The sequence below is a fragment of the Anarrhichthys ocellatus genome, unplaced genomic scaffold (assembly GCF_004355925.1).
Source record: "Anarrhichthys ocellatus isolate YVR2014 unplaced genomic scaffold, GSC_Weel_1.0 scaffold30, whole genome shotgun sequence".
Taxonomy (NCBI): domain Eukaryota; kingdom Metazoa; phylum Chordata; class Actinopteri; order Perciformes; family Anarhichadidae; genus Anarrhichthys; species Anarrhichthys ocellatus.
The window spans coordinates 4,809,380-4,824,539 of NW_022280060.1; the positions used below are offsets into that span (position 1 = coordinate 4,809,380).

The 15,160-nt window shown below is 42.8% G+C and overlaps 1 protein-coding gene across 1 annotated transcript; it reads left to right on the forward strand.

The window, feature by feature from the left end:
- Nucleotides 1-817: 817 nt before the first annotated feature.
- Nucleotides 818-11,816, forward strand: tmem59l (transmembrane protein 59-like). Its single transcript, XM_031864351.1, has 8 exons — nt 818-1,142; nt 2,383-2,488; nt 3,314-3,408; nt 3,563-3,715; nt 8,528-8,633; nt 8,766-8,880; nt 9,288-9,405; nt 10,015-11,816. The coding sequence occupies exons 1-8, from the start codon at nt 978-980 to the stop codon at nt 10,171-10,173; spliced, it is 1,017 nt and encodes a 338-aa protein (XP_031720211.1). The 5' UTR covers nt 818-977; the 3' UTR covers nt 10,174-11,816.
- Nucleotides 11,817-15,160: the final 3,344 nt, after the last annotated feature.

Here is a 15,160-nt window from a genome sequence, read left to right on the forward strand (position 1 = left end):
TATATATATATGTATATGTGTATATATATATGTATATGTGTGTATATATATATGTATATGTGTGTATATATATATATATATGTGTGTATATATATGTAGTATAAGACTAATATTCGCCATATGAAAATAACACCCTTTTCTGGAAATATCATGTAATAAAGAGATGGAGATAGCTAAATATATTTACTCAAGTACTGCACTTAGTAGATTACAGTAGAGCAATTTTAAGGTACTTGCACTTTACTTGAGTATCACCATTTTATACTTGTACATTTGCCCCACTACATCACATCACTACTTCTACTCTATTTCACAAATACATGATGCTACATAGATCATCTGTATACAAAAGATCTGATAACTATTTTAAGGTACACGCTGTATAATATCCATACAATGTTAACAACATTCATAATCATCATCAAGTTACATGTGTATTAATATTTAAGCACTTATACAAGGACAAAATTAGTTTTTTTATCAGTTGTTGATTTTCCAGGGAATCACTCCTCAGCTGAAATGTGTTGTAGCTCTCATGTGTTCCAGCAGGATATTAACATTCAACCGATAATTGTGACATTGATTATGTATGAACTGTCAATACTTCAACAGACAGTCCATCTGTCCGCCCTGCAGGACATCTGCCACCCGCAGCTTGGTCCTTTTCTACTATCAGACACATTTTTTATGAATGTCAACCTCGCCACATTGTGCACTGCAGTGAAGGCAGCTCTGCAGGTTGTGTATGTGTGTGTGTGTGTGTGTGTGTGTGTTTAGGGGTGGGGGGGGCAGCTTGTGCGTGGTGATGATGATGATGCGCGTGACGCCACGAGCAGGAGCGGATCAGCGGAGCAGCAGACAGGACCCGGGCCGAGGCAGCAGCAGCAGCAGCAGCATCCGCAGCAGCAGCGCCGCCACAAAAGGAGCTCAGTGCTGCTTGAGGTTCGACTCTCCGCTCCTCCTCTCCAGGGTTTGAGATGCTGCGGCTCGGCGGCACGATGTGCGGCTTCTCGGCCATGATCTCGGTGCTTCTCGCCGGACTCGCGGCGGCGTCTTCGGATCTGTTCGACAACCAACTGGGCGACATCAATTACTGCAAAAGGCAATGCCAGCTCACCATCAAAAACAAAAGCCCCGCTAAAGTAAGTTATTCCTGTGTGCCGTAGCGTATAGGCTGCCTCTGCAGAAAGCGCATTATCAGCAACGAGCTGAAACCTCCTGCTGTCCGACATTTCAGCGCCTGCACCGACATACAGACGAACACACTGTGCTCGGTATCGAAAAAAAACCCCTCCGTATTCATATGAAATATATAAAGGGAATGTGTTTATGTCCGTGCGTAATGACACGCTCGCTCCGATTTTTCGCTGCATCTTCTCGGATGCTACGGCGCACAATTAGGCCGAAAGATGGATGCAGCTCATTTTCTTCTGCACCTTCCAGACTCGTCCGAGAAGTGACCTGCGTCCAGTCAGCTCATCTCGAGATGCTCTTGCATTGAATTGCGACAATAATTGATCATTCCGTAATACGCAATTAAAGATGGGCCATGCAGGGAAGGTGTAGCGCGGGCTGTGGAGGATCAGTGAGACTATTGTGAGCCATGAAACAATGATCCTTTATTGACAGATACCACAGCATCTTTCTGCTTACGATGCCGGACTGGACAGGGTGGGAGATGATGGCTGTGAATCTCACCAAGAGTTTCTGTGGTTTAGATCCTTTAGAGATTTCCAGTGTCGGATGTCCCCCCCCCCCCCCCCCCTCCCCCTTCTCTGCTGCCTTCAGGTGTGGTTCAGGCATCCTGCAGGGCAGCAGGAGCAGAGCTGCAAAGCGGTTCACAGTCGCCTGCTTTGGAGGTTGTGATTCAAAACGAGCCACTTGAGCGTGCGTATTTGTGGCAGTATGTCGAGTTTAAGGCCAACAGACCTGGTTCAGTAACTACAGAGATGTTGAATAAGCCGTCGCCTCCAAACTAGGAGGCAACGTTTCATGGTTTAAGATAAACACCCCTCTGAGAATAAACAGGGACACGCAGTGAAGATGATGTCAAGCTCAAGGCTGTAAAAAACAAAAAATCCTCGGTCAGGGACACTCTTTGTTCCCAGAGAGGTCACCAGAGGGTGCTGTTCCCCTCTGTCAACCCGAGAATGAATGCATTATGACAAGGGGAAGTACAGTAATGTGCATCTTCCTTTCTCACTACCTTTCCCTCTTATCAACTGTTTATGACATGCTATTATTCAACAGCTGCACTGTGTCATCTGGAGATGCCACAATACATCATGTTTTCTAACAAGCGTATATCTTAGAGTTTATCCAAGAGTGCGGGAGACATCTATAATTTTGCGTCTCCCTCTCTTCTCTCCGTCTGGCTGGTAGGACTCCATAATGAATGCCTGTCACCGCGGCTGTCGCCTCTACTCCATTTGCCAGTTTGTCAATGGCAATGCCGGCTTCAATGCCAGCAGGGAGGAGTGTCAGGGAGGTGAGTCAGTGTGTCAGTCTGTCTGTTGGACTGTCTGTTTGATTGAGTCCGCATGGTCTTACAGAGCAGGCCGAGGCCAGAGTTGAAGCTGCCGAGGCCTCAATGCTTTTTGAGAAAATGTATATTTTGTGTCAATGCCTCACTGTGTGGAAGTGAGTGGGATCATTCTTTAAAAGGCACCATATCTATTATTAAAACATAATTAAAGGTCCACCAGCAACAAATTCACTTTTTTAATGCAGCAACAAATTGGTCAAAACTTGAACAGGAATTAAAATTCCAATGTAATGTATATAGAATTGAATTGAATAGATCGGCCCCATTGTCACCGATACCCAATCCAACTATGTGAGTCAGTATTTTGGACCGATATCCAATATTGGTATCGGTACATACTCTTTTTTACCAACACAGCAGCTCTGCTAAATATTTGCTCTGTTTCCGGAAAGCTGGCAGAATCGGTGGTTATTTCCTGGCTGTTTGAGGCTATTCGCCCTGTTTGAACTGCTGTATTGGAAATCAATGAGGTGATTTACCGTCCAGACAGCGGATGCCCCGTTGCCCCCCATTTTTTATCACGGCGACGTGGAGAGTATCGTCTCCGCGGTCGCCAACAGTTACATCTCCCTTGTATCTTTCTCTTTCTTCCCACATAAACAGCCTGTACCTGTTTTATTTCTTCTTATCGTCCACCCAGCTGACTGCAGTGCTCCATGTGCCCACTCGCTTTTGTGCTTCTGTCTTTCTCTTTTTTGCACTCTCGACCACCTTTTCATCATGCTTCTTCTTCTTCTTCTTCTTCTCTCTCTCCCTCTCTCTCCCCAGCCTGCCAGGAGGCATATATTAAGCTGCTGGAGCAGGAGGCCTGCTGCACCGGCTGTGCCAGTCAACCCTCTGAACCTGAGCTCAAGAGGAGGAAGGTGAGGAAAAATGCTAATACAGCTATAAGAGCCAAAGTGACTTAGGATGTCTGAATGTTAATATCAGTACGTGCACATACAGTATACCGAAGCACACACACACACACACAAATAAATCTCCTTGTATTAGAGTATCTTGCGCTCTCTTCCGCAGCTCAGGGCCATGACTCTCCGCCCTAAGCCCGCCTCTGTGATGGAGGCCGTTTCCAGTTGGTGCAACGACATCGTCAGCTCTGCCCAGAGCTTCATCTCCTCCACCTGGACCTTCTACCTGCAGGCTGATGATGGCAAGGTTGTGGTTTTTCAGGTAAGACCCAGTCAAGTGTTTTAGCAGTGATTATTATTTTGCTTCACAAAAAGCATTTATCTTGTCCATGCTAGGTTTATAGATAAATGGTTCAAGTTATATTCCGCAAAATGAGGATAATGATTCATGTAATCGCACATTGTCTGCACTCTGTTGACATCTTATATAATGTGATGGTGTTTTAACCTAAACCCAGCTCCTAAAAGTCTACACATGTGCTACACATGATGTGTTTTGGGGTTTCTGGCAGCAACAGTTTTCGTTGATGATTATTAGATTAAACACTATGTGTTTGCGGTGAGCAGCAATGCTTCCTTTGGAAAAAACTCAACCTACACTGATCTAATCTTCATTCACAAAAAAATCCAGAAAATATCCTATCCTATCAGTGTCAGTGAACAAATGCAAAGAGAAACACGATACACCATGTTTACACTGTGAATGTGTGAATATGTGTGTTTCTTTGTCTATGTTAAATTAAGAGTCACACGTTGTAGCAAATATTCAACATTTCTAAAATGAAGCTGCAGAACAGCAAAAATAAATTCTGAATATCTGCACTTTTAACAGATTTAGACCTTTAAGTGCTTCGCTGCAAAAGACACAGACAAATGAATCCTAAAATCTCCATAAATCAACTGTCCTCATGCACTATATTATGGCTCATGAGTCAAGATGGTGGAAAATTACAAGATTGATGTCGACAAAGCTTTTTCCTGTCGCATGTTTTTAGCTGGAGGTTAAAAGCAAGCCAGTAGACCTTTATATATTATTAGTTGAGCTAACCTCTGCTTCCTGTTAAGATAAAGAAATATATCCTCTCGGCTATGCGGTGCCGTAGAGCTTGGGTCACTGCCAAAACAACTCGCAGCCCATTTTGGAGTCAGTGCATCTGTGAAGGTTGAGTGAGCAAGGGCACACAGCGGGGTGGGGACAAGGTGGCTGAATCCAGAGAGCTGCAACCATTTTTTCAGCGCTTTTAATTGTTTATAAATGTCCTTCCATATTATGTCACTTCCCTCAGCAACCATGCATATTTGATAACCGGCAGGGCTAGCTGTGGTGAGCTCGACTCAGGACGGAACGTCAACCGCTAGATTTAGAAGAGAGTGGACTGCACTGAAGAGTAAAGCTCTGTTTGTGACAGATAAATATTCAGGAGTTGTTTCTGGAATTTGAAAAAGACGAAGTGAATTGAGCTGACAGGCCCACTGTTCATGAGCACCCCCCACCAAAGGAGGTTATATTTAGGCCCCGTGGGTTTGTCTGTTTATTGAATAAGAAATTGTGAAAGTGGTTGAAAGCTTGGCCAGTAATCATTTTTTGGTCTGGATCAAGGATTTGAGCTGCAGGGCTTTTTCGCTACTTATTTGAGTCATTTCATGTTTACTTTCATGCAGAGCTTGATCCAGATGCAGATCTCACATTTATTTACATTTTCTATTATTGAAATGGAAAATCTGGATGTTTTTGCAGCCATTGCAGAATAAAGCTCTCTTGTTGAACTTGAACATATTGCTAAGGTGGATGCAGTAAACCACCTATACATTAAAGCTATAATAAGAGTTGGTCTGTCGAACCACCAGTCTATCTAACCATGTCCTCCAAAAACTGGTCAGAAACCTGCATCTCTGTCGGGGGTTTTCCCGTTTGATGGCAGTTTTAGCTCCGTAATGAAAGAGCTCAGTAGGAAATGAGAGTATTTATGCACCGTAACCAATACAGACGAGCTACTGTATAACAGAGGAGTCCTTTATATAATGAGATTCACTATTAGGTATTAAGAAGCTGTCTGCCTACTGGGCTCTCTGAGGCACCATCTCAGATAGAGATGCGGCAGCCACAGAATATGAAATCACCAACATTTCTTTCGGACGTAGTGATGGATGTTTGCTCTTTATGGAAGTGACATGCAGGCTGAAGCGGCGAGGGGAAGCCAGGCTCCACGGGGTTGTGAGAAGACTACCAGGCCTGTGTTTAGTGGGCAGCTGGCAAACCGCCACCAAGTTGACAGATTGACTTTCCGAGCGTTGAGACAACAGAAAAAGTCCAGCTAAATTGAGCGACAGGATATCCATAAAGGAGCTGGCTGTCTTTATATATCCAACTTTGTGTGACCTCAAGTTGTGAGAATGACTAGTTGTGTGCATCATAAACAAACATTAGTGGCAGCAGTTAGTTCAGATTATATGGGTGGAGTAAGTCATATTTAGGTCACCACTGGGGTTTGTCTCAGAGGGAAGGAAAAAGAAAATAAAGAAAACTTGTAATTTTGAGGAAATATTGGTAAAACACAGCCCTTTACCTCAGTCATTTCCTTCTCACCACCGCCTGTGTTATTTTGACAAATCAGCGCATGATAGGCAGACAGAGTGAGAGTGTTTGGGACAAAAGAGAGTCGATTAAAGACTTCCTCCAACTGAGCTGTGGTTCCGTTAGCAGGCTGGCACTGCCGAACAAATTGAACTCGGTGTACGGCTGAATACAAAGAGAGAAGTCCTTACCCCATTTCTTCTTGGCAATTGCATTCGTCATTCTGCCCGAATGAATAAAATAAGCCCCGTTCAGGATGGAGAGACCCGGTGAAATAACAGTGTTTGAAGGAAGCGTGACTTTGACTTATGATGCTACACTGAAAAAGGAAGTCAGTGTTCTTTCTCATCTACGCTTAATCATCCAGGCACAGGAGACTTAAAGTGACTTAAGCACGAACATTACAAACACTATGTGAAGCACAGTCATGATTTATGGTATTATGGTCTATTTATTATGGTCTATGTTTGATCTACCTACCGTGTCTATTGTCTTCAGTAGGAACTTCAGTATACACTTTTATAATTGAAGGAAGATGTCATTTGGTTTGGACAACAATGGAGGAAGAAGCTATACCAGGATTTTGATACTTGATACTTTGATACTAGTAGGATACATTTATTGTGGGTTTTGGTATTTTCATGAGATGTTTTAACAAAAAGAGAAATACGGAATATCACCAGACTTGTCTTTTAATCCTGAAGTACTTGTCTTTCATGCTGAGGTGCTAAACCCTTTAACCCTTTGTTATTGTTTTTGTTATTTCTATACACTTTTTGTCTACTATGATACGACACACCAAATGGAAGTATAAAAAGTCTTAATTGACCAGATGGGGGCGCTGTAATAACAGAGATTAAGATTTAAGGCCTCCAAATTAAAGGGGACATTTCATTCTTTCTTTCTTTCTTTCTTTCTTTCTTTCTTTGTCTTCCCTCACTCTTTCTGTAAGCCAGAGCACCTTTTTGCATTCCCTCTCTCATAATGCATGACAGATGCAGATCAGGCTCCGCTCATTCTGATGGTTGGGGCTCTTCAGTCTGCAGCCAATGAGAATCATTCCCCTCAAGTCTCCCCAAACCTTCACACTGCCGCTGCATCTGGTTTCAATGCACCCTGTCAGAAAGCATTGCTCGCTAGGGGTAATAAACCCGGTTGTGAAATAACGTTTTCAACAGAAGGATTGAAGGATTGAAGGATTGTTAGGGCTTTGGGAAGCAAACTAACCAGCCACGTCTCCACGGCCGACTGCAGTATGTGGCTTTGTTATTCTGGACAAGTGATTGGAATCATTCCGGAGAAAGCAGATAAATAATTTCCTAAGTAAAGTAATGAGAATGAATGAAACAGTGAATGATTTTCAGCTGGTTTGACATTGTAGTGCATGACACAGCAAGAGATTTCAGAGTTCATTGATCCACTTAATGTCAGGATCGATAAATACTGGGAGGTTGATGCTACTGCAGTGGGATATACTGTACTCCTTAAAATACGCGCGCGCGCGCGGGTGTGTGTGTGTGTGTGTGTGTGTATGCATGTGTTTTGTTGCTGCTGAGGCCAGCAGTAGTATTGTTACAAGCGGAGGGAGGGTCAACAGTGGGGATCCAAAATCCTCTTTTAATGAGTTCTCCAGGGGAAACCAGAAACACTTAGAACATAATGAAACCCACAACAGCGCAAACACTGACAGCAGGCTGTGTGTAGCAGTTCTTTTAAAAGACATTTCCTTTTGAGGGTTTTACTGAACTGGTTTGGGTGAGTGAGAAAGATACTGTGAGAGACCTTCCAACGTATACGAAGGATGTTAGTTAAGTTATGCAACATTCTAAATGCTCAAATTATTATGAATCATCTTGCTTGTGCTTAGATTGACGAGAGAGACAAGAAGGGCGTTTACAAACTGCAGCAGCCGACCTTTTAATTCCCTTCAGCTGATGTTTATAGCCGTCAACATACTTTTATTTTCTTTGTTATAACTTGGCCACCTCACCATGATCTGTGACGCTTCAGGCTGAGAACAAGCCTAACACTGTTCCAGCTCAAGGGCTGGAGACGTTTGGCCAATCCTGACCTCTGACCCTTCTGTGGAACAGAGCCAACAAAAACAGCATTTTGGGTTTTTCACGTTATTTGAAGTGTCCAAGTTCAATGTCCAACTAATTATCAAGTAATGCTTTACATAAAGTCAACTTGTCTGGGTTTGATATTGTTCTTCCTGTAACATGAGATGACTATCAGCTGGGTGTTGCATTTAAATCTACTATATATATTAGAACTTAATATTAATCAATGTCAATCTTTTAATCAAATGTGTGTTTTTTTTTCAACAATAATGTGATGTTAAAGGAACAGCTTGACTTCTCGAGAATCAAGGTTTGACCCCAATTATGTCTGAAGGCGACATATTAGCCTAGCTTAGCATAAATGCCGAAAACAAGGAGAAACAGCGAGCCTGACTCGATCCAAAGGATGCTTATGATTTTGCTTTTTTCTCCTCAGAGCCAACCAGATATGGAGTACTCTCTGCCTGAGCTGCAGGCTCCTCGATCCAACGTGGCGGACAAACCTTGGCCTCAGGTCCACTCTCACACCCAGAGACCCCATGGTGAGAACACACACACACACACACACACACACACACACACACACACACATTTATCTATGTATAGCAGCACATGCATATATTGCTGCAAAATTCACTCATTAGCATTCAACTATTTTATGAACTGTATGGCAGGTGTGAGGGGACATGGTGAGAGGGGAGCATCCAAAGCAGGAGGCAAAGGGAAGCACCCCGCCCAGCACACAGACGACCCCACAGCTGAGCACGACTTCCTCGGCTGCATGTCGAGGTGAGCTGGAGCTTGAGTTGCCCTGCTGACGACTTAACGACTTAAAATGAGAGAACTAATGTCCCCCCCCCCCCCCCATAAAATATACTTTATATTGCTGACAATCATTTCTTAAGCAAATAGCAGGCTTCTTTGTCTGACTTCCAGTTTATTGTCAGCATGAAAATCAACTTGCAGAGACTTAAATTTAGCTAATCCATCACACGCATCTGATTCTATTATTCTCACACTTGTGATTATTATATATATATATATATATATGCTTGGAGAAGGGATTTAAAGTAGTTGGGGATTGCAACATTTATAACATGCAAATTCAGGCTAGTTATATTTGTTGGCGCCTTCATGTTAAGTTTCTCAGTATTTCTATCCATCTTCAGTTTCATCCCATAACTCTCGTTCTGCAGACGTTCAGGCCTTCCGCGGTGGATTTTAGCGGCGTGTCTCTTCCTGTCCATCATGGTCATGTTGTGGCTCAGCTGTGCCAGCCTCGTCACCGCACCAGAGCAGCACATCAAGACGCAGGTACGCACACCGAAAAGCATCCACAACCAATGTATACACATGCACGAGTGAGGGAAGCAATCACTTCACACGCTTAAAGGGGACATGTCATGAAAACTCACCTTTTCAGTGCTTGTGTGCATGCACTTCTTCAATTAGAGTGTTTACCAAACCACAAAGTTTTAATTAACAACCCAGTCAGTTTTTTGTGGGCTGCCTAGATCAGAAAACTCCCCTTCCTGTGTGTCACCTTTGGCTCATTAGAGTAAACCGGCTTCCATCTGAGTATCTTTACCCACGGATTGAGAACTACCGTTGCAAAGGTGCACCGTATTGTTCTCGCAAGCCGATCAGAGCACACAGGGCTTTTTCGAGAGGGGGCCTTAAAGAGACAGGCACTAAAACGGAGCGTTTATGACAGAGGGTGAATACAGGTTTTTGAACATTAAAGCATGTAAACATGTTCTAGTAAAAAAGTATGAACCTGAAAATGATTACATGTCCCCTTTAAGTTCCACACATAAATTAATTGGTGACTCAGCATATTTTGCAGAGCACTCTAAGTACAAATAATGATTGGGGAAGTGTTGTAGGTGAACTTGCTCACTATTATCACTTGTTTTCTTTCAGCTGAGTATCAACGGAGATAAAGAGTTTCTGGATAATGTCCACAAAGTCAACCCGTACCACCTGAGTCCTGTGATCGCTGTGACCATGAAAGAATCGGAGGAGAGCCAGGAGGCGGGGCCGCTGCCGGTGAAAGTTGACCTCAACAAAACCTGCGTTTAGAAAAAGGACCAGTGGGAGAGCTGCTGTCTTGTTTCCCAGGATAAACCATGTCTGAAATCCGTGGCCCGTCGGTGCAAGGGGTAAAACAAACACATCACGGGACTCAAACCAGTCACCAGAATTTTTTTAAACATATTTTTAAGAGCATGGCACACTTCTGTCATTTTTCAAATTATGATACTGAAACATCTAGCTTGGTCTTGTTGGTCTGAAGGCATTTCATTTCCTTGTCCATCCTCAGATTATACTTAATGATCAGCCTGCTCATTGCTTATTGATAATTCAATGCTCTTGTCTCAGAGCCACGCTGATGACAAGCAGAAAAGGATGGATTACAGCTGAGAGCTTTCATATTATTTTTCATGTCTAGCGTGGACGAGAGAAGACAAACGCTGAGAATCATTCTAGATTTAGTTTTGCCTCGTTCTCACAGAGAGTTTGGATTAATTGATGTTGTCGCTGAGAGTGAAAATAATGGAGAGTGAGAGAGAGAGTAAAGGAAGATGGATGGAAGGTTGGGCTAAATACTTTGACAGCACTCTTGTGAGCGCTGCATGAATCATTAATAATTGAAAACCATGTTTTCTCCTTCACAAGGTTAAAATAAAATCTCAGGCGAGCTACACATTCTCACTGAGTTCAAAGAAACAAAGGCATACTCACTCCAAGAACTAAAACAGTGTCCTTTGTCAACGTATTCCTCTGTTTGTTAGTGTATATTTGGACGTGTCTGTGTGTGAACATCTACAACGGCACGCAAATACTTCAAACTGGTAGATTCTAAACTGGAAGTGGATTGAAAACCGGACGCTCTGTCTGAGAATGAGCAAAATGAACAATCAGCTTATTTTCTACTCTATTTATTCAGACTCATCGACGTGGGTTATCTGTTAAATAGTGTTATTGAAATGCCATGTACAGTTAATTCATCATTCAAATGTAATTGTATGTTAAATACGTTGTAACACAGATTGGAAAGAGACACATCGAGGGGAGATTGCACCTATTACTGTATTATTATTATTATTATTATTATTATTACTCTTATATCACTCCAAGAGTTCTTAGCTGTTATATGTGCCACGTGCTTTCTAATAGCTGCCTATTTTGTATGTCCTAGGAGCACACACTGACGGATGACCTCTGTAACATTGTGTAATGCAAAGCTTTTAACATAGACCGTTGTTATTGAACAAAGTTGCGCAGTCTTTAGAGAAGATTTTTCTGTTTTCCTCTCAGTGCTTTTGATGTCCTGTAACGCTCTCTTTTCACCCAGGCTATGTAGACAATAAACCGTGCATGCAAGTGACGCTTCGATAGTTTAGCTTAAACCGCCCGCCATGCCAGTATGGCAAGACTCTACTGTAGACTTGTGATTTTTTGTGTTACTATTTACTGTAAACATTGAATAGAACGTGTAATAACGGATGACGATTACCTCGTGATTTACGGGAAGGACTCTTGATTAAAAAAGCCATTCAATAATTATCTGCGCTGGTTCAAACTGAAGGTATATCACAAGGAGTATGATATGAATTTCAAAACTGTATTGTTTCCTTTTTACTGGTCTGTTTATTTTCAATCAAATGATACTTACAACATGAAATAAAGTGTTTTCATTGTAAATAAATGAGAGTTCAGTGGCTTGTTTTTTTTTTTACATTAAAAAGAAGGATAAATAAAAACAGAATAATGCCAAATAGACGTTCGACGTTATACACTGTAGCTAGAGTGTGCATTTGTGTGAAACAGAAATATAAAGAAGTTAAAAAGAAAGAGTTTTAGCCAACATAATAGCAGGATGGATAGCTAAATTAATATTTCCAAAAGTATGTGGACACGAGAACATTACACCTTATCCCAAAACCATTGGCTCACCAGTGTCCACTCTTCTCTGAAGGCTTTTCTCGTCGGCCCCTGATGTTTGCTGATAAGGCCTCAGGCTCTCAGGCAGCCTTCTAAGTCATCTTAGAAGGTGGTTGGTGGGGTTGAGATCAGACTCTCTGCAGGCCAGTCAAGCCATTTTACATCAAAGTATGTGAACATCCTCAACCTTCTTTTAAAAAAAATCACATTATTCCTTTTAGCACTGATGATTTTATATTTTGAAATCTGTTCCCACCAACCGTGACGTTCTCCCCCACTCTCTGACGATTCAATCCTCAACATGTAATAAGCGCTGCTGTCCACGTGGTGGCAGCATAGCGTCAGTATTTCTTAAACCACCTTGTTGTGAGCTCACCTGAACTCAAGTGATACATTTAATAATTGTACTTCAGATAAAGTGTTTTTATTATATTGTTAACACTGTAGAATGTCAGGGAGACAGGTTCTTTCTCTGGCTATAGATGACAGATGTTTGCTGTTCATGTTGTTGTCATGTGTCATCTCACTACAGAGCTGCACAAGAAGCTGAGGTGGGCATAATAGTCAAGAAAAATAATGCGTGACATTTACTCTACAAAACACATTGAGTTTGTGTCTGAATGGATGAAAAATGGTCACAGAAAACATAACAGATGAGAGCAGCCGCTGCTGCATCTTCAAGTGAAGGCAATTTTTGCAGCTGGGGCAACTGCTGAGAGAATAAATGAAGCACCTGCCAGCTTTTACCTGCAGGAGACAAAAACATGGGATGGTGTTCTTATGCTTAGAGAAATCTGAGAGTTGGCACTTGCATTTGGGATAAAATCATGAAGTTTGTCATTCAGAATCTCTCCACCAAAAGTGTCGACATTTGATTCACGACACGCACGCTTAATTCCAAAAAAACTGCTCACAAGTTGTTTGCAGGGCTGAACGGTCCTCAACTTGTACTGAGGCTGCACAGAAGAGTAGCTTCATCTGCATTACAATCTGATGCTATGCAGAAAATCCGTCTGAATGAATCTACTACACCACACATCGTTCTCTCTGCACTCACCTGTAACTGATAGAATTAAGCCCTTCAGGTTCATTTGAATAAGCTTCCTCCAAAAACAAGATTCACTCAAGAAAAGAAAAAAACTGAAATCTGCATCGGCTTCTCTGTCATCGCGTCAATAACAGACCAGATACAGTGAATACATAATCAAACACAAACCAGGGGCAACACAACAGAGCTTCCAGTGCATGTGTCCAATTAGCATACCATGCTGGCTGGCTGTGTGAAAGACAGACAGACGGAAGGAAATATCAAAAGATGCCTCCTTGTTGTCAGCTGTGACACATAATCAAAGGAAAAGAAGCTTCTCTACAAGAGGGTGTTACATTACATTACCCTCTGATGTCTTGGCAGAGGAAAAAAAAGTGCAGCGTGGAAAGTGTGGTGCTGCTGGTCACCAAACGTACCGTAGGTCTGTGAAGGCAGCACCGACACTCCCCATTAACCACAGGTGATGACTATTAGTACAAGCCTTTGGTGAAGCAAAAGCAATCAGAGGATTTGTGATCTCCGGACAAACCAGGATTGAGAACAACTGGCCTAAACTAAGTTTTCAGCGCAAGAACATCCTGAGACTTTTTGTTGTTTTCTCATGTCAGGTCAATTCCTCCAGCTGTTGTTTGGGCAGAGGATGAAGAATTGATGCTTTTTGACCTCCTTTTCAGCCAACACACAGAAAATGCCAGCTGGATCAGAGCTCAGACTTGTCTGCCATACATTCAGACACTTTAGGTAAAGAGAGAAAAATTGACTGCTGTAGTGCCACTTCAGTAACTTGACCGTGCCCGGCCTTCGCTCTGTGCTCAGTGAATGAGTTTGGCAGCAGCTGGGCTCCCATTGATGATGAACTGGAGAGAGAACGAGAGAGAAAGGTAGGGGGTCTCGTGTGTGTGTGTGTGTGTGTGTGTGTGTGTGTGTGTGTGTCACCGATCTGCCTAAAAATACATCCCACGTTAGTGTGTGGAGGTGGTGGAGGAGGAAAAAACGAAAAAGATTAGGAACGAATTGTACTTTTCACACCGACATGTTGACTCATTAAATGCAAATAGGGCCCTGTTGTCGCACTTTCTCTGTCAGTGTTTATCTGTTGACGAAGGGGATTTTATGGTCACTGCAGCCTCAAGCTCGGGACAACACACACACACACACACACACATCATTTGCACTTTAAACAGTGTGTGGACCACCATCAAGCAAACCTTACGTTCAAACAGGGCCTTAGCCATAATTTCATATATATCAATACTGGGGTGATGAGTCTAAATACTCCCAGCACAACCCCACTCCCACTTAGAAATATTTGATTAGACACAAGGCTTTCAGGAATACAATTCTGGCAGGAAAAAAGCTTTTTTTTTTCCAAGTGCTGAGGTAACAACGTAATCAACACTGAGAACATGTCCACAGTGGTGAAGCTATGGGCCCCGGCTCCAAGTTATTACCAGCTGCGACAACGATGCTGGTATTGTTTTCACCTTGAGAGTTTGTGAATGACTCATCATAGCCTCATGTGGTCCTGGAAGCAACTACCGTAACAGGAACTACCGCAGAGGTTTGAGTACTTTGCCAGGTGTTTATATGTCTGTGGGCAGATTTTGTCACTGCAATAGCGCCACAACTGTGCAAGATGCAGTCACGACATTTTACAGGTGTGTAGTTGGGATCAAAATGAAGGCCGAGTGTGGTCTGAGCAAGGGCACTGGATGGAGGGGGGTAGGGAGGGGGAAGTTGGCCCTCGGCATAGCTGCTGGTGTGATCCCATTACAAGATGGTCTATTGTTCTCTTTGACCCCTTATTATATCTCCTTTCCCTGACTCATCTTCATCATCACAAAGGAAAACAGTTGTTGCATCTTGAGTGCCCTGCACAAACGCAGGAGCTCGACCAGCAACAAGGACCCCTGTCACTTGGGGTGTTGCTCCACCAATCACCCACAGGGGGTGCTATGGATCCAGGTTTGAGTGCTGGTGGCCCCATTATTACAATTTAATGGTTTATGTGAGCGAAGAGGCAATGCGCTCTCTCTCTCTCTCTCTCTCTCTCTCTCTCTCTCTCTCTCTCTC